At 26.1% G+C, this 25,006-nt stretch overlaps 1 protein-coding gene across 2 annotated transcripts in view; it reads left to right on the forward strand.

The window, feature by feature from the left end:
* Nucleotides 1-25,006, forward strand: part of LOC113553652 (regulating synaptic membrane exocytosis protein 1) — a 186,865-nt gene that overhangs the window by 117,703 nt on the left and 44,156 nt on the right. For both annotated transcript variants that reach the window (XM_026957101.1, XM_026957100.1), the window contains exons 6-7: nucleotides 16,989-17,258; nucleotides 21,776-21,962. In XM_026957101.1, coding sequence (XP_026812902.1) covers nucleotides 16,989-17,258; nucleotides 21,776-21,962 — 457 coding nt within the window. The remainder of the gene's footprint in view (nucleotides 1-16,988; nucleotides 17,259-21,775; nucleotides 21,963-25,006) is intronic.

Genomic DNA, 25,006 nt, shown 5'->3' on the forward strand with positions numbered 1-25,006 from the left:
TTTCTCTTTCCCTCTTGTATATATTATATACATCTATATAATGTGTACCTTTTGACACAACCAGATAAATCTTGCGGTTAGCAGCCACAATGGTGGTAACGGGTAGGAACACACGTCGGAGAGAGAAAAAAAAGAAAGAAAAACACGATGTATAAACACACACATAAATAATATATAAATGTGCGTGTTAGTGTGTATGCGTGTGCGTTTTTGTTAATAACAAAGAATTGTATGTTTTATTTTTTCACATTCTCCGCAGTATATACGCGCAGCAAGAGAGTATAGTCCGGAAATTAATTCAAGGCTCCCATGTCCGGTCCCTTTTTCATCAGGTTATTTACCTTTTTCTCTCTTTCTCTCTCTCTCTAAATTTATCTCTCACTGCTCTCCCAGTATACTTTTCTACCGATTTCGCCCCTCATCGCCACGCATGTCGTTTTTGCAAATGCCGCGTCGGCAGTGATTAAGTGCGGACCGGGAATTATTTAAATAACTCTTCACCATCATTCATCATTGCAGACGCAGTAGAGGTTCACTTTTTGGCCATCATATGCCAACACAATATATATATATATATATATATATTATATATACAAAGTGGTGGCGTACCCGAGCCACAATTCGGTGTGTTTTTATTTCGCATTTCCTACGACAGCGGGTATAATACATTTTACAGCATATAGTTTAATCACCGGCAAGAAAAAAAGTATATATACATATTAGATATATAACTTATGTAATAAATATAACGTTGTAACATTATAAATTATAATTCACTAAAATGTATTTAATGTATGGCTTGATAATAAAAAAATAATATACATTCTATTATTAATATAAAAATAAATGTTTTGTTTTGAATTATATTTGATAATTAATCAATTGGACTCAGTAAAAGTTGTAAAAGGCAACTAAAAGATGTTTACAATTTTTTAACGTAGATATTGTGAGTTAAATTGTTCTTTTCAGTATATATATATATATATATCATATTATATTTTATAGATTTTGTATCGAAAGCAAAATAAATATGATTTTTAAATTTAAAAGACTAATTCCATCATCGACCATGAAGTAAATACATCAGTTATTGTAAAATAAGTAAATTAAAAAAATAAATAATGTGAACAAATGTGTTTACTGTAAACAATAAAAATATTAATGAAACTAAACAATATAAAATAGTTGGAAACCCCAAATTATTTACCAATTTAAATTGTGTTTTTGGATTTTTATTTATAAATTAAAATATAATAAACAGTTCACACACAACCGTTGTTCAGTGCACATTACTGTTGCTCTCGTGAAATCTCCTAGATTAACACATTTAAATTTAACGGAATTTCTCCAGAGGTATACACGATGCATTTTTTTTCCAAGACAGTTCAGGACCTTAACATTTTCTCAACGTCATCCTTTCGAGGAATAGTAATTATAACTTAAATATAATATAAATCATAATTGAACAATACCTAACAAATTTAGTACTTTCTAAGGAACTGTTGCGTATCGACCATATTCGTATTTTTAGCGATTTCTTTCATTGATTAAGCATAGTAAAAAAATGACAGGGTATGAATTAATATGACTTCTTACACAAAACAGACAATTGTTTTATAACCTAGTAATCTTTGACAATGTTTAATTATCATAGTTGAAAGTTACCAATAAAAGGTTAAAATAGGACTGATTGCATGCTTGAGGAATCACCAGTACATACATTGTATAATATAATAATTATGGTATATCCGTATTTCACATATAACTTAAAAAAAAAGGAACAATTTTATATGATTTAAATGCAGTTTGATATGAATAGTGTACCTATACTTGTCGATAAGTGAAACGAATATCATATTATTATTAATGTTTGCTGTTACGTTATGTCACAATAATATACAGGGTAATTCTTTTATCAAACAACACTCGTTATTTAAAAAAAATTAATGTTTTTGAAAATATTTTTTTACATAGTTTCAAATTGTTAAAAAAACAACGTTTTTATTAAAAAATTATATTTTTAAATATTTTTTATCCTTATAACTTTTTAAGTTTTTTACTTTTTTGAATGACAACATAGATTTTTAATTTCATATTCCAAAGCAGAATAATTTTTTGAGTATTTTGATACAAAATAAAATCAAATTTAGGGCCAGTAGTTTATGAGTTATACGTATTTAAAGTTATGTTGCGCAGAGTGGAGTGGTACGGGGTAACCCCGCAAAATGTTTGTCCACTACTCCGTTTGTCTAAATTTTAAATAAGTATAACTCATAAACTACTCATCCTAAATTCGAATTTTATGTATAAAAATACTCAGAAAATTATTCTGATTTGGAATATGAAATTAAAACACTATGTTGCCATTTAAAAAAGTAAAAAACTTAAACAATTATAAGGATAAAAAATATTTAACAATATAAATTTTTAATAAAAACGTTGTTTTTTAACAACTTGAAACTATGTAAAAAATATTTTCAAAAACATTAATACTCTTGAAATAATGAGTTTTGTTTGATAAAAGAATCATCTTGTATATTATGTGTACGGTGCTTAGCCCAAATTGCCAAATCGTTGTACGCCATTGATACATCGATACTTATAATTTGTAATCACTTTATGTAGGTCAAAATAGCTGTGCGTGTAATAATTGCTACGACTGTCATGAGTTATCAAGCGTATTATATGCGTTGAACGGGCGCAGGTGAATATTTAATTGTGAATTATAAACGTCAGAAATTTGGTTCTCGGTACAAAGTTTGTTTAACCACATATTATGGCAATGTCTTTATGTGCGCAAAATTGTAGTTCCAAACTAAAACTAAAGCACTAAAATGTAGTGCCCGCTGTACACATATTAAACAGCGACGTGTTCTCGGTAGAGTTGATAATAATATTCTCTTCCGTTGAATCAATTCGTCGTTAATTTGATTTTTCTATCATGTACCTAATATTGCGTAGAGCGAGTTCATATAACTTGAGTGCTCTGCGAACGCATTTTTAATAGTAATAATACTGCTATGCATTATTTATAATTGTTCGGGCTTGACAGATCTAACCGTATGGCATGCTATAAGCACGTGGACAGCATTTTAAGTTATAACCATATAGACAGAGATTAGGTAGATATTAGAATGATGGAGATTTACTCTTTTCAAATAATCCATATGAATCTAAAATAATGATTTACATGTGACGAGTATTTTATGTTGAATAGTAATATAGTTGTTAAGCACGTAATATTAAAAGTTATGTATTATTGTTATTTTTTTATGAACTATTTTTTTATATCTTAGTCTATTTTTGGTGTTATTACTATAACCTTTAGATAGCCAACTAGACTTAGACAGGAAATAACATTTTTAATGTTTAAAAGACGAACAAGTACAAGAAATTAAAAAACTGACACATTTTTGACATTTTGCTAGTCTAAAATTTTATAATATGTACCTAATATCGATGATGATAAAGACAAAAATATTTCAGACATCGGTAGAGGATCCGAAACGATTTGCTATTCACACGTACGCTTAATTTCAAAAAAATGTAATCCCTCCGCTAAAATTAAATTAAATTTCACCCCGCGAATCTTTCGCGGAATTTTCAAGTGGTGCAACACTCGTCGCCGACTAAATAAAAAAAAAAAAAATCAAACTCATTTTCGCCTTAAAAAGCCATAGTTTCGCGTATATAACAAATTTGAAGGTGTACGTGCGAGATAAATTGGTTTTTATTAAAAATAAAAAATAAAACGCGATGGCGTCGACGACTATGTCCACCGGGACGAGTTTTCGCATGGCGATGACGTGAATCTTGTAGCGTCGAGTTCCATTATATCGCGTGCGCTCACACACACACACACACAAGCGCACACGTTTAAGCACAAAGAGGTCCTTAACGATTTCTCCACGGCAGGAACTCGGCCGCAGCCGTCGCCCCGACAACTCTTCCCCCGTCCTCTCGCAGTCGGTTTGCCGTCCGCTGCCTGCCCGTAATTTATCTAACCACCGCTCATCCGTCGGGCCTATATATCTACGCGATGGTTGTAGAAGCCCCTGTGCGTGTTTATATATATACACAAGTGGTGTGCGTAATGTGTATAACCGCCTAACCTCGCGACCCGACCGTAACTCGTTTCGGCTAACGGTGTGCCGCTGCCTCAATTCGTCCACGTCCGCTTAGCACATCCCTCGTTCACCCCGACGCCAAGCCGATTACCTATAATGCGGCTGCAGATGCAGGCACCGTGGCTCGCGATCGACGATTCAAACCCCCCCCCCCCCCGTCACCGCTAGTTACTTTTATTTTTGGTTTCACGCGGCGGATTTTATTTTACGACGGCGACGGAAGCCTGAAGTGGCGATAATAATGATAACACAATAATAGGTACGCACCACAAGAATGTTTGTTTTATTGTTTTGCGAAATCGTAGCATGGAATAACGGAAAGTCGCGGTCGCCAAAAAAAATCCAATCTTTGATTGTCTTATCCCAACTACCGTTCATGTATTCGATAAACCAACTACTGAATTTTAAAATATTATGTTTTCGACTGCGTGACTTGGGTTTTACTTCAGGCCAAAACTCAAGTATGCGCAAATCATCTTGAATTCTGACATAGACCCCCAAAAAAAATCAAAAAAAAAAAGATTGAATGCAATAAAAAAGTCTGAACAAATTTTGATGAGACTAAATGTCATTAAATTATATGCTTTTTATGCGATTATTTTACAAAGTTGTCTAATTGTTCATAATAATAATGTTACTATGTAAGTTTAAACGACAACGAAGATAACATGATCATTTTTTATCGATTTACTAAATTATTTAAAAAACAAGGATATTTTTCATGATTTTAGATTTTGAGCAGTGATAAATGATCACTTTTCCAATGATGTATTTATTTTATTTTATTTATTTATGTAATTTTTTGTATCTATTTACAAGTTTTGAAGTATTAAATATGCATAAATCTCATTATATTTTCATGTGAATCAAGTTGCTACTTTAATGGGTCAAAATTGAAAACATACAATTTTATTGATAATAGAAAAAACAGAAAATTAGCAAAAACTCAAATTTTTACAAAAAAACCAGTTTTTGACAAATTTGTACTTCAATAGTGAATAACTGTAGCTGGTTGATATTTTCAGTATATGTCGTAAATTACCATTTTACATACATAGTATAACTTTGAATATATTTTGACTCTGTTGGAACTATATTCAAACATTTTAAATCTGAGTATATTTTTTTCTCCTATGAATGTCGTTAAAAAAAATTTACTATGTTAAAATGCAGCTACAATTTGATTACTGAACGAGCAACACGTACGTTTTTCTCTTCCGGTGCCCTATACACGCGTTGTGTTTTTTCCAGTAATTTAATATCATCAAAATGCTTACTACACAGACAGGACATTGTTAAGTGTTCATGTAATATAATTAAGTAGGCCATACGTGCAACAACATACCGGTGGTTACCATTATCGCAGTGTCGAGTACTACTACGTAGATGCACCAAACAGAAATGCATGGTATGCAGAGTTGCAACAGGCTATAACCTAGCTAATGCAAATTAACGAGCTACTCAATCACAAAGTGTCAGAATGACAAGAAAGTCAAAAATCATTACAACTTGAAAATTATGAATTGTCACTGGAAGCTAAAAATCCAAAAATTAAAAACTACCATTGTTAACTTCTGGATACAAAATTATGTTAACGTAGCTACAAAAGCTACGCATAAGAATAACGAAAACATAATTAGCATTGATAATCAAAAAGTATATAAACATCGGACAATAAATATCAAAGGTGTAAACACTTCGATAAATTAAAAAAAAAATACTGACGTACGAAGTAATGACAGGACGTGAACAGGAATTTAAAGTCTTATCAAAAACGAGATAAAAATATTAGTACAAATAAAAATCAATTTAAAAACACGATAAAAATGTGAAAAGAAAGTAATTTTGAATACCAATAAATTGTGCGACCACAATTACGAAGTAATCTAAATAACCAATATAAATATAAAGAAAATATGTGATCCTAAATACAAAAATATTTTTGCAATTAATAAGCTTGTAAATTGAATACCATAAGGCCCCACATAACTTTTTTTTATTGCTATTTAAAATCATTAACAATAAGTCATATTATTATGTACAATTTTCTTTCTTTTTTTTATAAGCATTTCAAGTTCAATTGTTAATAATTTTTTTTTTAAATCAATAAAGTTTGCAAATTTTTTGTACTTAAGAATTTATAAAATGTTCAATGTCTAAAGCAAAGGCTTATAAGGCGTGTGGTAAAGATTTTTTTATTAATATCTAAAAATCTAGGAAATATAAAAATATAATTTGTATTTTTTGATCAAATATTGACAACTGACAAACATTGATGTTTAAAAAAATAATAATGACTTTTGTTATTTTTAAGTAATTCAATTATAATTGTGAAAATATAATTTATGTTTTTAGCATATTTTACTAATATAATATTAAAAACTATTGATATAAATAATATATAATTCAATTCAATAACTTATTATTGTATACGATAAAAAAAGTTTTTCAGATGGAATTATTTCTCATTTAATTTAAATTTAACTCATTCATTACAATGAAGAAAAACACTCGACACTAATTGTAAAGCAGAATGGTCCCTACTTGTCCACTTCTTAAATTGTTTTTTTATATTTCGTCATTTAAATTTTTATAAAGTGAAATAAGATAATTTTTCATGTGTCAACACTATTAAGTAAATGTATTAGTTTTAACCACATGTTTGTAAGCTAGGTTACACATAAAATACTTCTAAATTTATCATATTTTTACCACGGCGTATTTACTGATCAATGTGATTAATGTCCAGATTTATGTAAAATATTATAACAAGAATCAAAAATTATTATCGACCTCGGAAATGCGTTTAATATTACTATGTAGTACGTATTACACAGTTATAGTTACATACACTGCGATTATATTACTAAAAGTGCAATGATTTCGAATCCAGTGATGATACGTGTCACTGTATATTATATTCAAGACCGGGTAAAATATTGATTTTGACGTGGAAACGTAAGTATTACCGGTTTTAAAAATGTGGTCGAGGTGGATGAAACGAATGTACGGCCCGACCTCGGAGTTATATCGAATTTCACGTGCCAATATTATTATAATAACACGCGTTTCGGGTACATGCCCGGGTTTTGTACACGTCGAACGAAGATGCGTGAGTGGTGCACGTAAAACAAATATATAGGTACGTATATACAATATATCATATTATATGAGTATGCATTTGCATTTGCGGCCCACGTTTCTTCGTGTACGATTTTCTGATTGGTTACACCTATGCATTATACTGTATGTAAACTGAACGCTCAGCTTCCACCCCTCACAACAACCCCTACCGTTGTCTTACCTCACAAACCCCCGTCGACGTCATACGAGAACTATGTGTGTGTGTGTGTGTGTGTGTGTGTGTGTGTGTGTGTGTACAGTACACTTCCTACGCGTTACCCGGAAATTCGAACCGTATTTATGTTGGAAATAATCTCATATTATATACTCGTTGTGACGTCGTCGTCGTCGTGCAGATGCCATTATTCTCCATTCGCCCATTCGTACACGATAAAATATATTATTTAATTTTACGAAAATATCGCATACACATAAGGTGTGGTCTATACATACACGTAAATTATTATGTACTCGATATGTCTTCTATAATAACACAGCAGTGTGTATACTGTATATATAAAAATTATATGCATTAAACTTCATATTATTATGATTTAAACTGCATGGTTTCAACTTTTTTTTATTATTATTATTCGTTTATACGAGGCAATAATAAAATTGAACGAATGAAAACTTAATAGAAAAAAATATGTACTTATTTGTGTATAATATATATATATATATATATAGCTACTAAATGTACGAGAACCAACTGGCAACAGAAATAAGAGCTTTTTTTTTAGAGTATAATTTTATTGTTGTTTGTAGTGTACGTTGATTCTTTGTATAGTTTGAACTATACGTTATACCTGGCTAGTTTTATTTTATTTTATAATAATACTCTACTTAGTTTTCAAATCTTTGCAAATCATGCCGTGTTTGTCTGTGTATGAATAAACATTACGATTATAATGCAATTCAAAATAAATCGACTAATAAATAAGTATCAAAAATCATGTCCCCCCAGATCATGACGTAGAACTCGAATGTTCCATAGTATGACAGTTTTCTGTATATAAACTGACCGTAGAAAAGAATAAATTGTAAGAAGTTTCAGCTAGAGCGAAGCGTTATTTGTACTTGACGAGATATGTATACGAGCGGTACGGCAAATGTGAGAAACAATGTGGCGGAATGCCAAGATAAGCGTAATTAAAGAGAACAAGATATTATACATGTATAATGTATATATAATATGCGTATCTTAGTATAGTTGCAGATGAAAATCGTGCGAACACATAATTTTTGGGTGTGATTTTAATGTACATTTCCGTGTACTTACTGTATTCAAACAAGTGACAACAATATATTATCCAAATGTATATTACATATGTTTATTTTTAGTTTCAATAAAATAACTTGTTTGAAATGCGTACATTATAATATATTTAAAATATTTAGTTTTTCGGCTTTTCACAATGTACATCATCGTTATTAGAAACATTTTTTTTCTAAAAGAACAACTAATTTGACTTATCAAATTTGAATTTACATAGATTTTTCACGAAATAATAGGAACTTTAATTTCATTGTTTTATTTAGACTAAATTATTCAATATTAATATAGAATTCAGCTACACGGTAGTTAATTTATAAAATTCTAAGCAATACAAGTCTAATAAAATAAAGACAATGCAATAATTAAAAGTCTATTAATTATATAATTAAATATAAACATTGTGTACATTTTATAAGGCATTTTTGTTTCATTAAATTGATAGTTTTTCAGTATAGTTATTTTTTAGAGTCCCGATACGAATATTGATATTATAACAATGCTCTAATATTGATTTAAAATAGGACACAAATTCAACATTAATTTACCTTTAAAACATACTGAGTTCATATGCGTATCCACACAACTACTACGTATATGTATATACAGAGAAGATATTATAAAAAAACGTGTAAAATTAAAAATATTACTCGTACAACACATTTTATATTATGTTATATAATTTATTTCACTTACGCTAATTGTAATGTTTGTCCTTGAAATGAATAGAATTTATATGGCTGAAATTACATCATATTCCGTGTTTAAATAATATTATTTAGTGGTATACTTACAATGTAGATATACAACTTGTGTTTTTAAAAAAAGTATCTCTAATGGTTAAAAGATAAAATAAACAATTTAAGCAGCTGTTTAACTAACTAACATAATTAAGTTTAAAAAAAAAAAATGATAATGTGCGTATAAAAAAAATATAATAAACTATAACCTGAGTATATTTATTACTTTATAATTCACCTTTTGTATTTATAATAACAAATATTTATATATAAAAAATGAGCAAGAAGATTTTTTCTCTTATACATTAAAAGTTTGCAGACCGTCAAACTTTTCCCATTAGTTTTCCATTTTCTTCTTTTTTTACGAACGATGTACTCTTCAAATACAATGTTTTCATATTGTAACGCTTCAATAAAACTCCAATTACTTAGATATTAAAATCTGATTAAACACATAAATTGACCGATCAATAGCCGTTCGGAATAACTAGTGCCTAATTGACCTAGTTTTTCGAGTTGGTACGTATAATATATATTTTTTTTCACGAAAAAAATGGAAAGTTTCCTCACGCTGTGTGTATAGGGAATTTTCATTTTAGCTGATATGTTTGGAGTTGAATGAATATATTATTAAATTTATAATATTATCGCTTTTTAATACACTGTTATGAAAATACTTTTGATGCACAATTTTTAAATCAATCCATTTTACTATATTTTAAACAAAATTATAAATTTGAATTTCTTATTTACATATATTTTAACAACTTCCTTCCTCTTTACCTTTACTCACATAAAATAGTTGTATGAAAGAGTAAAAAAAACTCCATTTTATATTTATAAATTACAATTATCTTTATTGTTCTACGTGAAATGTAAAACTTATTCATTAAAGTTTTGTAAAATATTGCTTTGTTTTTATTTTATTTATTAATTTTATTGTTTCTACGTTCATAAATTTTATTACAATAACAATTTTTGTTAAAACGTACAGTTTGTACAATACAATTTATATAAGTTTAATAATATAGTAACTATTCAACATGTTTCGAGTGAATTACGTGACTCAAATAACAAAAAAGAGGAATCCGTTAAATAACAACATCTTTTTGACAATATATAATAATTGTTAATTATTGTTATAATTGGTTCGTGGTGTTAAAAAATTTCAATTATATATAAACTTTTTATAATATTCTCCTTTAATTTTTAATTTTTAATTAATATTACATGAACTTTATCGTATTCTATACGCTTTCAGTTGTATTTAAAATTAAAATAAACAAGAAATAATAACCGTAATAATAATAATAATAATAATAATAATGAATTCATATAATGACTTTTTGATTGAAGTCTATCTAAGTTGAATCCCTGGTAATAACAGTTATATAATATACATGTACACGGTGTATAGTATATAGTACGTAATATACGTTATAATAATCCATTGTTATGAAATCAACACGTCTGCAAAACACGCAATACAATATTTTTGATTGTTATCTTCGTGTTTCGATAATTTATTGCCCGTATATAGGTTAACAGTTCAATAAACGATATATTAATTATGATATTTCGTGTTTAAAATATATTCATTTGTAATTATACGTACATTAAATGTTTTACGATAAATGTCGTTATTATATTGTACAAGTTAATTTGTTCAATAATTTAAGAGAGCTGATAGTGTGGGTATAATATTGATTGTTTAAAATTAAGCACAATAATATTATCGAATTGATGCTCAAAACTAAACAGAAGTTATTAACCGATTGTTCAAAAATACATTATATTTATACTTAATGGTCAATTAATATAAATGTCTGCAATGATTGTATTTAAAGAGAAAAAAGAGAAAGACAATATATTTAACTATATGCTATCTACTGAATACAAAATAACATTAAAGATACTTTAATAACTACATTGTATTGTTTACCATACAAAACAACAGGGTATAAACGTGTAATCAACATATAGTTTTTATTTTTTAGAAAAGAGGATAGATTATATTGATAATTACAAAACTTGACATAATTTAAATGAAAATATTATAAAATATATTATAGCCTTCGTATTTAAATGGTTTATCAATAAATGGTTAAAAACAGACCGTTAATGCAAAAATATACTTGTTTTTGCAAAGAAAAATAATAATAATAAATAACTGCAAGTTTATCTTAAACTTTATTTTGTTTCAAGATATTATCTTATATTTTTGTTCAGTATTATTTACATAATTATATTTATGCACCCTAACTATGATAAAAATATTAAACATTTAAAAATTATATTTTTAATAGTTTTTAAATTTACATATTATTATCGGACTTTCTTTTAATATAAATATATAATATAGTATTATAGAAAATATTATAATTTTATCCTATTTTTGAAAAAAAAAATTATGTACGTGAAATTAATACCGTATCTATAGTATACTCGTAAGTGTGGGAATTTAATTTAATTATTAGGTATTTAATAGTAGTTTACAAAATATGTTATATAAATATGTAATACATTATTTTATTTTTGTGTTATATTTATTATTAAACTTTATAAATACATATAATATATCAAATTCCAAACATATTATTAAAATAATAAATTAAATATCGTTAATATCATTCATGACGAGTAAAGATGAATAAGAATAATATTTAATTACCAACAAATAACAAATTATACATTTATTATGTGTTGAAAAAATATCAAATTCCACAATAAATTCAATATTACCAATAATTTATTAAAATTAATTATTATTATTTTATATTTTACAAAGACTCTTTATTTGTATGGTTTTAATGTAGGTGTAATTCTACAGTGCTTATTCAGTGCCCATTGTGTAGGTGTATTATGTAGTAATACTTTTATATTGAAGTTCATTTTTGCTCTATGTTTGAAGTTGTTGAACAATAAGGGAATTCGCATAAACTCCAACGATAAATAATGAAATTATTTCAATAGGAAATCGTCATTACACTAAAAGTCAACAGAACTAGGTACCTACGTTAGAATCGTAGTCGTCGTAGGCGTTAACAAACTTTAACAGCCGGTGTTATTGCTGAAATTGTCTACTCCGTTCAGTATAACTTTTATAATATAATATAGGTTAAAGTATAAATATATTTTCAAAACCATGCAATACTTTTTTTCTACAAAGTTGTGTACGTTCAATAATACTATGTGACATATCATAATATAAATCGTCGTTGATAAAAATTTTAATAAGATCAAATAAGAGTCTTGTGCATATTATTAAAATAAAAAAGTCGTTCGGGCAAGTTGGTATCACATTGCTGTACAGTTGTAGGTGTCTAGTGGTTCACTGTAATCCAATTTTAATTCAATGATATGTGTTTGTAAACAAAAAACGATTTCGAACAGAGATGGCCTGCCAACTTATATAAATATAATATAATAAGTATATTTCACAATACGTTTTTTTTTTTTTATATATCTATTGTTGATAATTTTTCTTATTTTACTATTAATAATACGGTAGATTAATTTATTTTTTCCCGAAAAAAATGCATTTATAAAATTAATACAGTTTAAAATCGAAGTATTTTTATTGTTTCAAAAAGTGACAATAGATAAAAAAAAAAAAGCACACAAAATCAATACATCGCGTTGCTCAGAATATAAAACTAGTTTATAAAGTATATATTTTCAATCAGATAGTTCAAAATAGTTGCACAGAATAGATTAAATCTACTTTGAAACAGTGCGTCTAAGAGTGTATACAGCAGTTGTTAAATAATCGTATATTACACTGTTATCGGTGAAGCAAAATCACGAGAAAATAATGAATATAATTCATCAGCATATTATATACAGGTTATATACAGCATACTCACCCGTTTTTATCCATTAATGAGATGATCATTAATTTTTAATTTTTTTTTTAAATTTTTTTGGTATAGTAATACCTCATTATCTGCGAGTTCAATTATCCGCAGATGAGTCAAAAATACCCATAAATTAATAATTCATACATTTTATTGTAATTTTACGAATAATGTAATTTGTTTTAGATCATTTTATAAATGGTTTTACTTTGATGCAAGCCAATAAGTGCGTCAACAATCTAATGTCAATACTAAACATGATACGATTATGAAATACGAATAATTACGATGGTCAAAAACATAATCCTCGCTGGCCGTACCTTTCACAAAATAATGACGTGTTCAACAAAAACCAAAAATATTTTAAAATAATATATGTGGTACACGCTATTATTCTAAGATAAACATACAGAATTTCACAATAAATCTGTAAATAGGTTTTTAAAAAATGTACATTAAGTTATGATAATCTTAATAGCCCATAAATATAAAATAAATATACAATCGTTATAACGTTTATGATTAAAGGCATAACGGTATTGTGTTTTCATTTATAAAATATAAATAAAAAATAGAAACCTAAGTTATCAAAATAATAATTTAACAAAATAGTACTCATGTAGAAATTAAGAACAATATTTAAAATACTTTTTAAATTAAAATATTCAATACTTAAAAACTTATTTGAACTTTTAATCAAATACCTTACAATTATGAAGTTAATAATAACTAATTTAAAAAAATTTCGTTGTTAAATATTGTGATAACACTGATGAAAAGGTCAACCAAAAGCAAATTTAATTTGACAGGTGACAAAAATTAAATTAAATATTAAAATGTCCTCATGAAAATGTATATTAACGTAAATGACAGTAGCTATTAGTTTCGTTACCTTTAGTAGACACAGAGGTACAACTAACTAAAAAATTGTCTTATTATTGTTTAATTTCTATTCAAAAATTACGAATATTTTAAGGAGTTTAAACTGTACAATATATTAATACTAATAATACGTTTTTATTTTTAATTAAATAACATCCACGGCAGCAACGCCGCAAAGGTCATTGGTAATTACTTAATATACAAAAATAGGCTTAAAATTAAAATAACAGATCATTAATTTATATATATAAGTTTATTGTATATCCTAAACCTATATCTTAAAAATCAAAGATATTTGTGATGCAATAAACTATTTGAGAATTATATTTATTATGCGATATTTAAGTGTAAATAAGCTATCGGATAGCATATTACGTGATATGCAATTTTAGGTGTCACGATAGTTTAAAATGTAATGACAGTTTGCAATAATACATGTAAAGTATTGTTCTGAAAAAAAATAATCAATATAATATTATTTACTTTAATTTTGTTAAATAATTAGAATAATTTTTAAATGTATCTACCGTTTTTAATGTGTCAATTATTTCTATCTACTGACTATTATAATTATGGTAATATTAATTTTAAATCAAAATTATATTTATTTATTTTTTTATGTAGGTACCCATTTAATTATTGACATTATCTTTAGGTGAACAAAACATAACAGTCAAGCTTAACTTAAACTTTCTTAGAGTAATGTTGTACACGGGTATTAATGTAATATCCACTGTACCTGGAAAATGTTGACATTTATTGGACATTAGACATTACTTTACATTACCCATAACATAAATTACCTTTAATTTGTTTATATATAGAACATTGAGTTTTGTTTTAGAGCAATGGATAATAAATCCCCTTTAAAAAAGTATTTGTATTTTAATCGTTTCATTACTATTTTATATGATCGAACTTCTATTTATACCATTGTGTTGCTGCTTAAAAGATGTTAACATCAAATAAGACACACGGTGTAATTATGCCACCTTTTTAATTACGCATATTTTCATGACAATTGATTTTTTTTAAAGAATGGAAATATAATAATACGTTGAACATGTTACGTAATGTCTATTGTAATAATATACTAAAATGTATCATAATATATTCACATCAAATTTATTTTAAAGTCTATGCTGATGAGTACACTTCATACTTTTGTGTCAGTAAAATAAAAAATCAGTTCCTAAATACTATTGTACGATAATTGATAGCTTTTAGATTTGAAACGAGGAAGTTCCCACTGTTCAGCTAAACAGTGGATAGGCGGGCAGCCCTTAATGGCGAAGGTTCACAGTTTTTTTGTTTTTATTTTACACACATTTACGCGCATAATAGGTATTATATCGTATTATATATAAACGTATAACTATTTAGTGGTTTCACCAGCACTTCTACACTATAAATGGTCCCACTGGTATCAGATTTTCCTGCAAATAACTCATCGATCTCCATCGTGGACGCCACGGCGACGTGCCCTGCATCAACACCCGCGAATGCGCATAATTGGTTTTAGAACGAGATTATCGAAGTGAAGTTATCAACCATTAATGGGCTATATTATATAATATAATGGCGGTAATAACTCCTATTTTACAGGTTTGTGGTCTGGTTTCCAAGGGTCCTAGATAGTATACCAAATACCGACCAGTACTCAAATTAATACCGTGAATTACGAGCATATATAATGTTAGAATTAAATAGGAATTCACATAATAATATTATAAAATAACTAATAACGATGTTATTTGTGTGGTGATAATATGATATTACATTTTGTGACGCATCAAAAATTATTATTACACTTTGCAATTCATATGGTTATCTGTAAATAATTATTTATCAGACAATAAATTAATATCGATAATAATAACTTATCCAACACAAAATACAATATGTAAAACGAGACACGAAATATATTATAACATATAGAATAACAGTAGTTATCACAGTAAATGTACCGATGAATTGACGCGTAGAAAACAAATTTTATTGTAACTAGGTATACGTCATGTTATCAACACCGGCTGTGATGGCATGTATTTGGAGGGGGGGATATAATTTCTATCTGGATTCTTGGCAAATATTCGTCATGGAATCTGACAGCAAAAAAAGTGTTGTCACTCGGGATCCGAAACACATTATGCACGGATAGTATTATTTTAACATAACATGCAATAATACTTCGGTATTTCGAGGTTTTTCTGTTCGTACAGTGTAATTCAGTTGATAACATAATGTTATTTTTGCATTATTTTTCGTCACATTGGTTTTCTATTCATAGTTGTAAAACAACACCACCGCTTCAAAGACTTGTCAGTATTATAATTTTACGATGACAAATATGAAAATTCTATACCCAACTGTCTTTTTTCTCTATCTAATGAATTTTTATGTTTGCATTTTTAAAACTACTACTTATATATTATACTTGAGAATAAAACACATCTCCTATGGTGTTTCCAGTAAAATATGCTGCACGGGAAATTGTATATTTATTTATATATTAATCAAAGGATTAATTTCATCAATTGCATTTTAACGTGAAACCAATCGGTGCCAAACTCGAAACAATTACGTGACCCATCATTTTAACGTATTATAATTGACAACTGTGACTTGACAGATATTTTCTGTTATTGGTACGCGAAAGCATTTATTGACATCTAGTAGTAGTTAAAGAGCAGATATTAGCAAATATCATTAGATATTTTCATGTATACCAGCAACTACCAACATGAATCGAAAAATAATGACAAAACTATAATATGGGACTGTATTGAAAGTGTATGTAATTCTGAACTTGTCTATTTTGAATAACTTAACCGATTATGCTTATCTTTGTGGTGACATTTGTTGTAGAAACATTCTTTGAAATATTATGTAAATTTTGTGATTGACATGCATTATTATAATTTCTGCCGTTATTTGACCATTGGTTTACTTATTGTTTTTTTGTTTTATGTATTTTGTGCAGAACACTTGGTGCTGCAGTATTTGCCGGCGCAAACAACAAAGTACGTCTATATTGCAACCGGTGTTGACACAAAATTCGACTGACAGCCTGTTGGATGTGCCCATAGCAGACACGCTACAACGGCGGCATTCAGACGTGAAAATTGGACGCAATTCCGGGAACGCCGGGTCTGGGAACGGATCACTGGGCTCAGGACTGGCACCGCCGCGGTCCCCCGAGCTCCGACGACACTCGGATGTGTCGCCAGCAACACTGAAGGACATGGAAAAGGTAAAAGCTCCTTTTAGCCTTAAGACAGTGATATTCAATATAAAACATTTTATTTTTGAGATATTTCTATGTAGGAGTTTTCAGAATTCAATCATTTAAAAATAATAAATTAAAAATTAAATCTTCACATTGTACATTTTTGATATAGAATAAAATAAATATAAAATGTTGAGTTAGTATTTACTAATGACTAATCTTAAAAATTGTTATTTTAAATAATATAAACCAATATCGATAAATGTTATATCAATAAATTTTTCAAGACTCTAAAGGGGTTTATAATTTATCTTGTCAACTCTTTTAAGTAACTATATAGAATGTCTCAAACATAAATTTAGTTTTGGCCCACAAAAATTAAATGAGTTAATGTTTATTTATATAGAGTTACTAATGATAATAGAAAATTAAAAAAATTACTTATAGACAAGCCGATTCTATGCATTACTAGAAGTATTTATTAAATATAAAAAAAAATAACATTTAATTCGTTCTTTGTTATTCAAATATACAACACAAGATAATGTTCTTATGTTTGTAACTTAAAGACTCAATAACTACTTTATAAATTTCAATAAAGGTTTCAGCGATTTTTCTTTGTGATATTGGAAAAGTTTAAAAAGTAGTTTGAACCACATTTAAAAATATACCAAGTGCTAATACACCTTATAGGCGATTGCCCATCTACATCGAATTAGTTCACAAAGTGAGATATACCAATGCCAATTTAGCCATGAATTGAGGTAGCTATTTTAACCAAAATACATTGATATCACAATATTGCATCATATTTATAAACCTAATATAATATATTTAATAAATTTACTTGCAGTGTACACTCGTATGTGGTCTGTATGCGATATATTGCATTATTTTTGTTATATATTACAATATATTTTTACATACAATATTATGCTAACATAGTTTTATTTATATAACACTGTACAGTTGTAGTAAGGATAAACAAAAAGATCTTTTAAAGCTAAACAGTATTTTTTTTATTTTTTAATCAGAATATGCATTTTTTTTTAAATTATATTCAAAAACTTCGATAACAAATCTTAAAAAGAAAACGCATTCAGCCACCTCACAATTAAAATTTAATAATGTGCAACTCGGAGATAAGGTAATTGCATTATTTAATTTAATTTGTTTTTGTTTTATCGTTTTGTATGCGAATCCACTATATTTGCTAAATTATTTTATTAAATTAATTTTTAATAAAAATATAAAAGGGATGTTTAAAAAAAAAATGTTCCGTATGGGACGTTAAAACTCAAGTAGTCCGAGTTTTTCCTTTTACCATTTATGTAAATACATTTACAGCAGCTGCAATGTAAAACCAAAAGGACCTTTTTCATATAAAAAAAACTTTTAAAAATAAATCATGTTCTCATTTATATTATATTAAATATTTCAAATGTGTGCATTTTGTCAATTTAAAATTTTTTATTTTTATTTTATATGCATTAGTTCAATACTCAACATTTTAAACCATTATATAATGAACATAGTAATATTATTAATTATATTTCGTTTCATCGAAATTCAATTTTAGGTATAATAATTTATAGTAGAAACAAAATATTAGATTAAACTATTATAATGTATAATATAATATTACAACAATAACAAAATATCTTCCTGTTTTATGAAATCAACGATGTTTAACCGCTATAAAATTCATTAATATTTTTTTATCGAAAATAAATTTTTAGTAACCTGTATATTTTTAATTCGTAGAAAAAATTAAATTTGTAATAAATTTCTATAAATTTCATTAGATTAAATTTAAAATAGTCCTATGTAGGTCTATATTTGCTTAACCTACCAGACGTTCGTTAAAATAATTGTGAGTATACATGTTGCTATACCTTAATTATTGGATATAATTTGGTCATACTTTTGTTATGGTTTAATCAACTATAAATTTAAGTAAGTTTGAGAATTTGATATTTGAATCGATTTTTTTTCAACCTTTTTTCTTTATGATGAATATGATGACGTGTTTTAGCTTTATTAATTTAATAATACTAACTGTCTTATTATTATATAAATATAAATTAAATAAGAAAACTATTTATGTACCTAGTTACAGCTTACATAATGTTTCTATTTTAACGACTGGCCATAGTATTATTTTTATCTAAAATTACTTTTACTTATACAAATGATTGATTTTTATATGGTAATACTTAGAATTAACTATTTTAAATATATTTTTATCTCAATATAAATTCCTATTTTTATTTCGTGTTTTACTATTCATTAAAACCTATATTGAAAATATATTATTTCAGCCTATCACACTTATTTTTAGTTTACATCATATTATGACAATGTATATCATAATACCGATAAAGATCAGCCATGTACAGTAGTTATCAAATCCTTAAATAATGAACGAAAAAAAAAATATTCCAATTATTAAATCTGTGAATCGTGAAAGTATAATCTTATACCTTTATAATATAAATAATTATTGATTTAAAGAAATAATAGATATTATGAAATTGAAAAGAAAAAGTGGAACTGTATTTAATTTACTAAATTATTAAAGAAAAAATCAATAATTATAAGAGATTAATTATCTTTGAAATTTTACAAATAACCTTTCACTTTAATTGTCGGTACGTTTGAAAAAAGTCAGAAATTACACATAAAACAAAAACTCTTTTAGTTTTTAAATAAATAAAAAACGTATCTTAAACATTAGTGGAATACGTTAATGCACACAAAACTCATTCTAAAATTATGCATCTAATATACAATATTGCTATTTTATACAAGATTACACATTATATTTAAAATTAATGTTGGCTATTATAAAAGTAAATTTGTATTATACTGCTATTTCATTTTTATATTTTCAATTCAAAAAATTAGAAATACAAGATATAAGTAAATTTAAAATGTTAAATTAATTTAATGTTGAATTAAATATGTTAATAATGCTACAATAGATTCATGTGTATGTGTTATGTATTAAAATATATATATTAATTTTAATAGAAAAAACAGTGGTACTACTTCAGTTTCATGTACTTACCATTTATAAAATAATAATATAATATATACACATATGTATTCTAATAATAATTTGGATTTATTTTACAACTGAACAACTAAGTTATTTCTACAATTATTGTCCTTCAACTGTTATTCACGCAAATATTATTATTTATTACAAGAATATAATATTTTTAATCACTTAAATTGATTCCAAAATACAATCTGTTATTTCTGTTATACTAAAAGTTCTTACTGTTCAATATAATGCTTAATTATATATTACATAGATTACATGTAAGCACAAAATATAAAATAAACACTAAAAATTAAACTCTGCATAAAATTATAATAATAATAAAATTAGGAATTTATTATGACATGTATGAGATAAAAACTTTAAATAAAATAGGTATAAATACAATTTATTAAGTTTTCTTTGTCAATTTTTATGTAAAATGCAAATGTATTACATTAATCTCTTTAACAATTAAATACTTGTTTTATTAAAGTTGAAGTTCGTAAGATTATTCCAAGACAACAGACACTTTTACGGTTCTGTAACTCATTATTAATATTAAAATTATTTTCAAATAAGTTCTTTTATAAACCTATCATAATTGCATATCATGATATTATAAAAGTTCTTTAATATTCTATCTACCTAAATAGGGTAGACACTGGACATTAAGCTGGTTTCACATTAATTATTTACCTTTTATTTCTGTGGTCAATAAAAGTATGCTCATAATGTACATGTATAAAAACCTTCGGTGGACACATAAATTATCCAGTCATTGTGTTATGGACACAATATAGCTTAAAAAAAATAGTTCATCTGAGAATTTATTATTTAAAATATATTTTTTTATTTTTAACAAAAATCAGTTTTAAAAAAAAAATATTTAATATCATCAATAATACAAAATGATATGATATGTACTTATATAATATTATTACGCGTAAACAGATTTTATCTGATCGTATACGATCTTTATAATGTATTATGTACTTATACATATATTATATTGCCACGTTTGTACTTTTATTTTAACAGTAAAATCAAAAAAAAAAATTAAAGTATCTTTTAGCATAATTTTTGTTCATACTATTTTAGAATATAAAAAAATAGTTTGGCATTTATTGTTAATGTTAAGTCTTTATTTATTTTTCCTAACTTCTTTATAGAGTGTATACTATGACTTATTAACATTACATTATCAATCGACTATTATTTTTATATCACTTACAGTTTTTATAATAATGTTTGATAATTGTATATCTGTTGATCTATATTGCGCTTTCTTTTGATATCATTTTATTTTTTGACATTTTCTAACTTTATAAGATTTATCTGTTGAAAGATATATTTTTTTGTGGAATCTACAAAATAAACAACAATAATTTTACTTAAATCTAAAATAATCGAGGACAGTAGAATATAGAATGTACTATGTATACGAAAATTATCAAACTTTATTTATGTAGTGTATTTATATCAATACTTTCAGGCTGCAGCTGCACTGAAAGTGGGCGATAGGAGTCGCATCACGGATGACAAACTGTGGAACAGAGATACAGGACTCAGACAGAAACGAGGATCCGCTGGTGCAGTAGTTGGCCAAAGTACGAATCAAACACAGCCCACAGTATTTCGGTTCGACACTCGCCGAGAATCAAAAATATCCATACCTGCCGGTAAAATATACATTTAGATACATAGAGCGTCATCAGATTTATTAAAAGCTTAAGTGCGATCATTTATTAAAATATTACAGTTTTATTGTAGTGTTTTTCATTAAACAAAAATTAAAAACTTATTCAGTATACAGAGTGAATTATCAAGTAAACTAATCTCTCCCAACTTTATCCTTTTATTATACATTTATTTAAACTATGATTTTTCGGGATTTTTAAATATATTTTTGTAGATTTTATTTTTTAACTCGTATATATTGTATACCACAAGGAGTGTGTTGACAATACACATTTTTTTTCGTTTTAAATGTGAACCAAATGTAATTTTTGAAAATTTGATATAATATTTAAATTGATGATCAACCAATTAGATTCTGAGTAATTAAATTTTAATTAATAAGGATAATAGTCCACAAAAATTATTCAATAAAATAGTAAATTTGACGTATTTAATTTTGTTAGGTTAACTGGATAACATACTATCAATGATAAAAATGGAGTTCAAACGTATTAATAATTTCAACTTGGTTTCTGAATAAAAAATAATATAATATATGACTAATGAAAAATTGCCATTTAATCGCGTACCAATAAACAATACTGAAATTTTAATTAAACTTTTAGACACTTATTTCAATATAAAAAAATCATTTGAATTATTTAATTTTTTGAAGAAAAATGTAAATAGTTAATTAATAGGTAATAGGTCATCGATACAATTTATAAATATGAACTAGTTAATTATATAATAAGGTATGAAGTATGATATCCGATCAAGAGTTTGTGTACAATTATATTAATAATTATATGTTAAATAAATACAAAAATATATTTTATTAATATTAATTATATGTTAAATCATAGATCTTTAAATAAGTTAAACTTATATTATATTTTCAATAATTTACATACAATTTAAAAAAATAATAAATGATATATTTTAATAAGTAGGAACTTAAATAATCTATTGAATTTGCATTATACAAGTTATAGGTAAATGTATTAGAAGTTCTATGAGCTATATTAGGATTAATAGACTAGTAAAACGGCACTGAATAAATTTTGTGCTGAATTCTTGTGGAGGGTATGAATGTTTTAGATCACTGAACCATTCTCAAGAATGAACAAACGTCGGATACGGTAGACTGAATAAGGTTGCTAAGCAATATACGTAATTCCTATAGAAAACAAAATTTCTATTTAAATATTTTATATTATTTTCATAAAATTATCTATAGATGTTCTTTTCTATTTTGATTATTTGATTTTTTTGATGTTAAGTTGTCTATTAATAGTTATTAAAATAAAATTTTAAGATTAATAATGAATTTATAAATAATATATTTTTTCTTTAATTGCTAAATAGACAATGGTTATATTTACAATTATACGAACACATTAGTTAGTTAGGTAGTTTAAAAAAAGTTAATTTTATTTTAAAAAACAAATGATGCCACACGATTTGATTTAATGTATAATTAATTAAATATTTAAATAATAATATTGATAATAAATAATAGTTATCCATTACCTATTTATTTTTTTTATTTAAATAAATTCACAGCAACATTTGCTATTAAATAAAAAATGATTTATATTATAGTATTATAGTAGTATAATGGTGCTCAAATAATATTATAAAGGCTAATAACATACTAAATTCATAAAAGTTATAAATTCTATGGTATGTGATGACAGAAAAAAAACATACACTCGTATTGTTAAAAATCAATACATTTATCGTTTTACTCCGAGTTTAAAAATACATCATAAATATCTGAAAATGACTATATTTTTACATTATTAACAATTTTAATATTGAATAACACAAACCATAGGTAGTTGTTTACGTTTCACCAATATCAAAAATTCAAGAAAAAAAAAATGCATTATCTAATTTGTTTGTATATACTCTAAAATATAATATTACATGTATACAATAGTTGTATCACTATCGTTTTGCAAATTTCTGTAAAAAAAAAAAAAACAAAATACATAAATTGACAGTTTATTTTTAGAAGATATTGAATTTCAATTTTAGCCATGTTATACTGAAACTATATGAGCTATGATTAGTATTTACCATCAATAAAATAATATTATATTTCTATGCAATAAGTGTCTTTAATTTATTTTTTAAATCAAACACAATTAATACATTTCATATATTAATATGTTTTTTTCTATTAAAGATTTATTTACATTTTTAAATTGCATTATTCATAGTCATTGTACTATCAGATTAGATAAAATAAATGTGTTACGGTTTTACTTTACAATCAGGGGAACTTGTACTGATCTTCAACAAAGATTGGAAAGGTGAATGCTTGATGGTTTTAAGTCTCGCCACGGTGATCGATGACTGATGTCTAAAAATTTAGTGCTGCCACCTAACTATTGTAAATATTTGGATAATAGAATAGGGGAGACCATTTGTCGTTAGCGCCGATAGAGTTACAGCAGAAAGTGAAAGTGTCATATTGATTGTCCGTCTTTCATAATATATCGTGAATAATATTCACGCCTGTCGCCTATATAGTGGATGAAAACTTACAACATTGTGTTACTGTTTATTTTTATTATTTGGAGAATTTGAAATCTAATGTTTAATAATAACAGTAATTTATGATAGAGTTCTGAAATTTGTTTACAGAATTCACTGTAATTTATATTTTATAAAAATAAAATAAATGAACTCTATAAAAAAGTGTAACTTTATACCTTAGGTTTAACCTAACTAAGCCTTAATACAAACTATAATATTATAGGTATAATATTATATAATATAGTTACATATATACATAACTAACTAATAATTTACATTCGTTTGTTTGTAATTGATTTATATATCAATTATAATTAATAATTTAATATTTTTTATAAAATAAATAAATTAGACTCCTTATAAACTATGCTTAATTTTAATGAATATAATAAATACTGAGAGTATGAATAACATTTTAAGAAATGATATAATAACAGTTTTAATAGGTGTGATGTTATTTGGGAATCTCAAAAAGCGATTATTATAATAATATATTAAA

This window comes from Rhopalosiphum maidis, chromosome 2, assembly GCF_003676215.2.
Source record: "Rhopalosiphum maidis isolate BTI-1 chromosome 2, ASM367621v3, whole genome shotgun sequence".
Taxonomy (NCBI): domain Eukaryota; kingdom Metazoa; phylum Arthropoda; class Insecta; order Hemiptera; family Aphididae; genus Rhopalosiphum; species Rhopalosiphum maidis.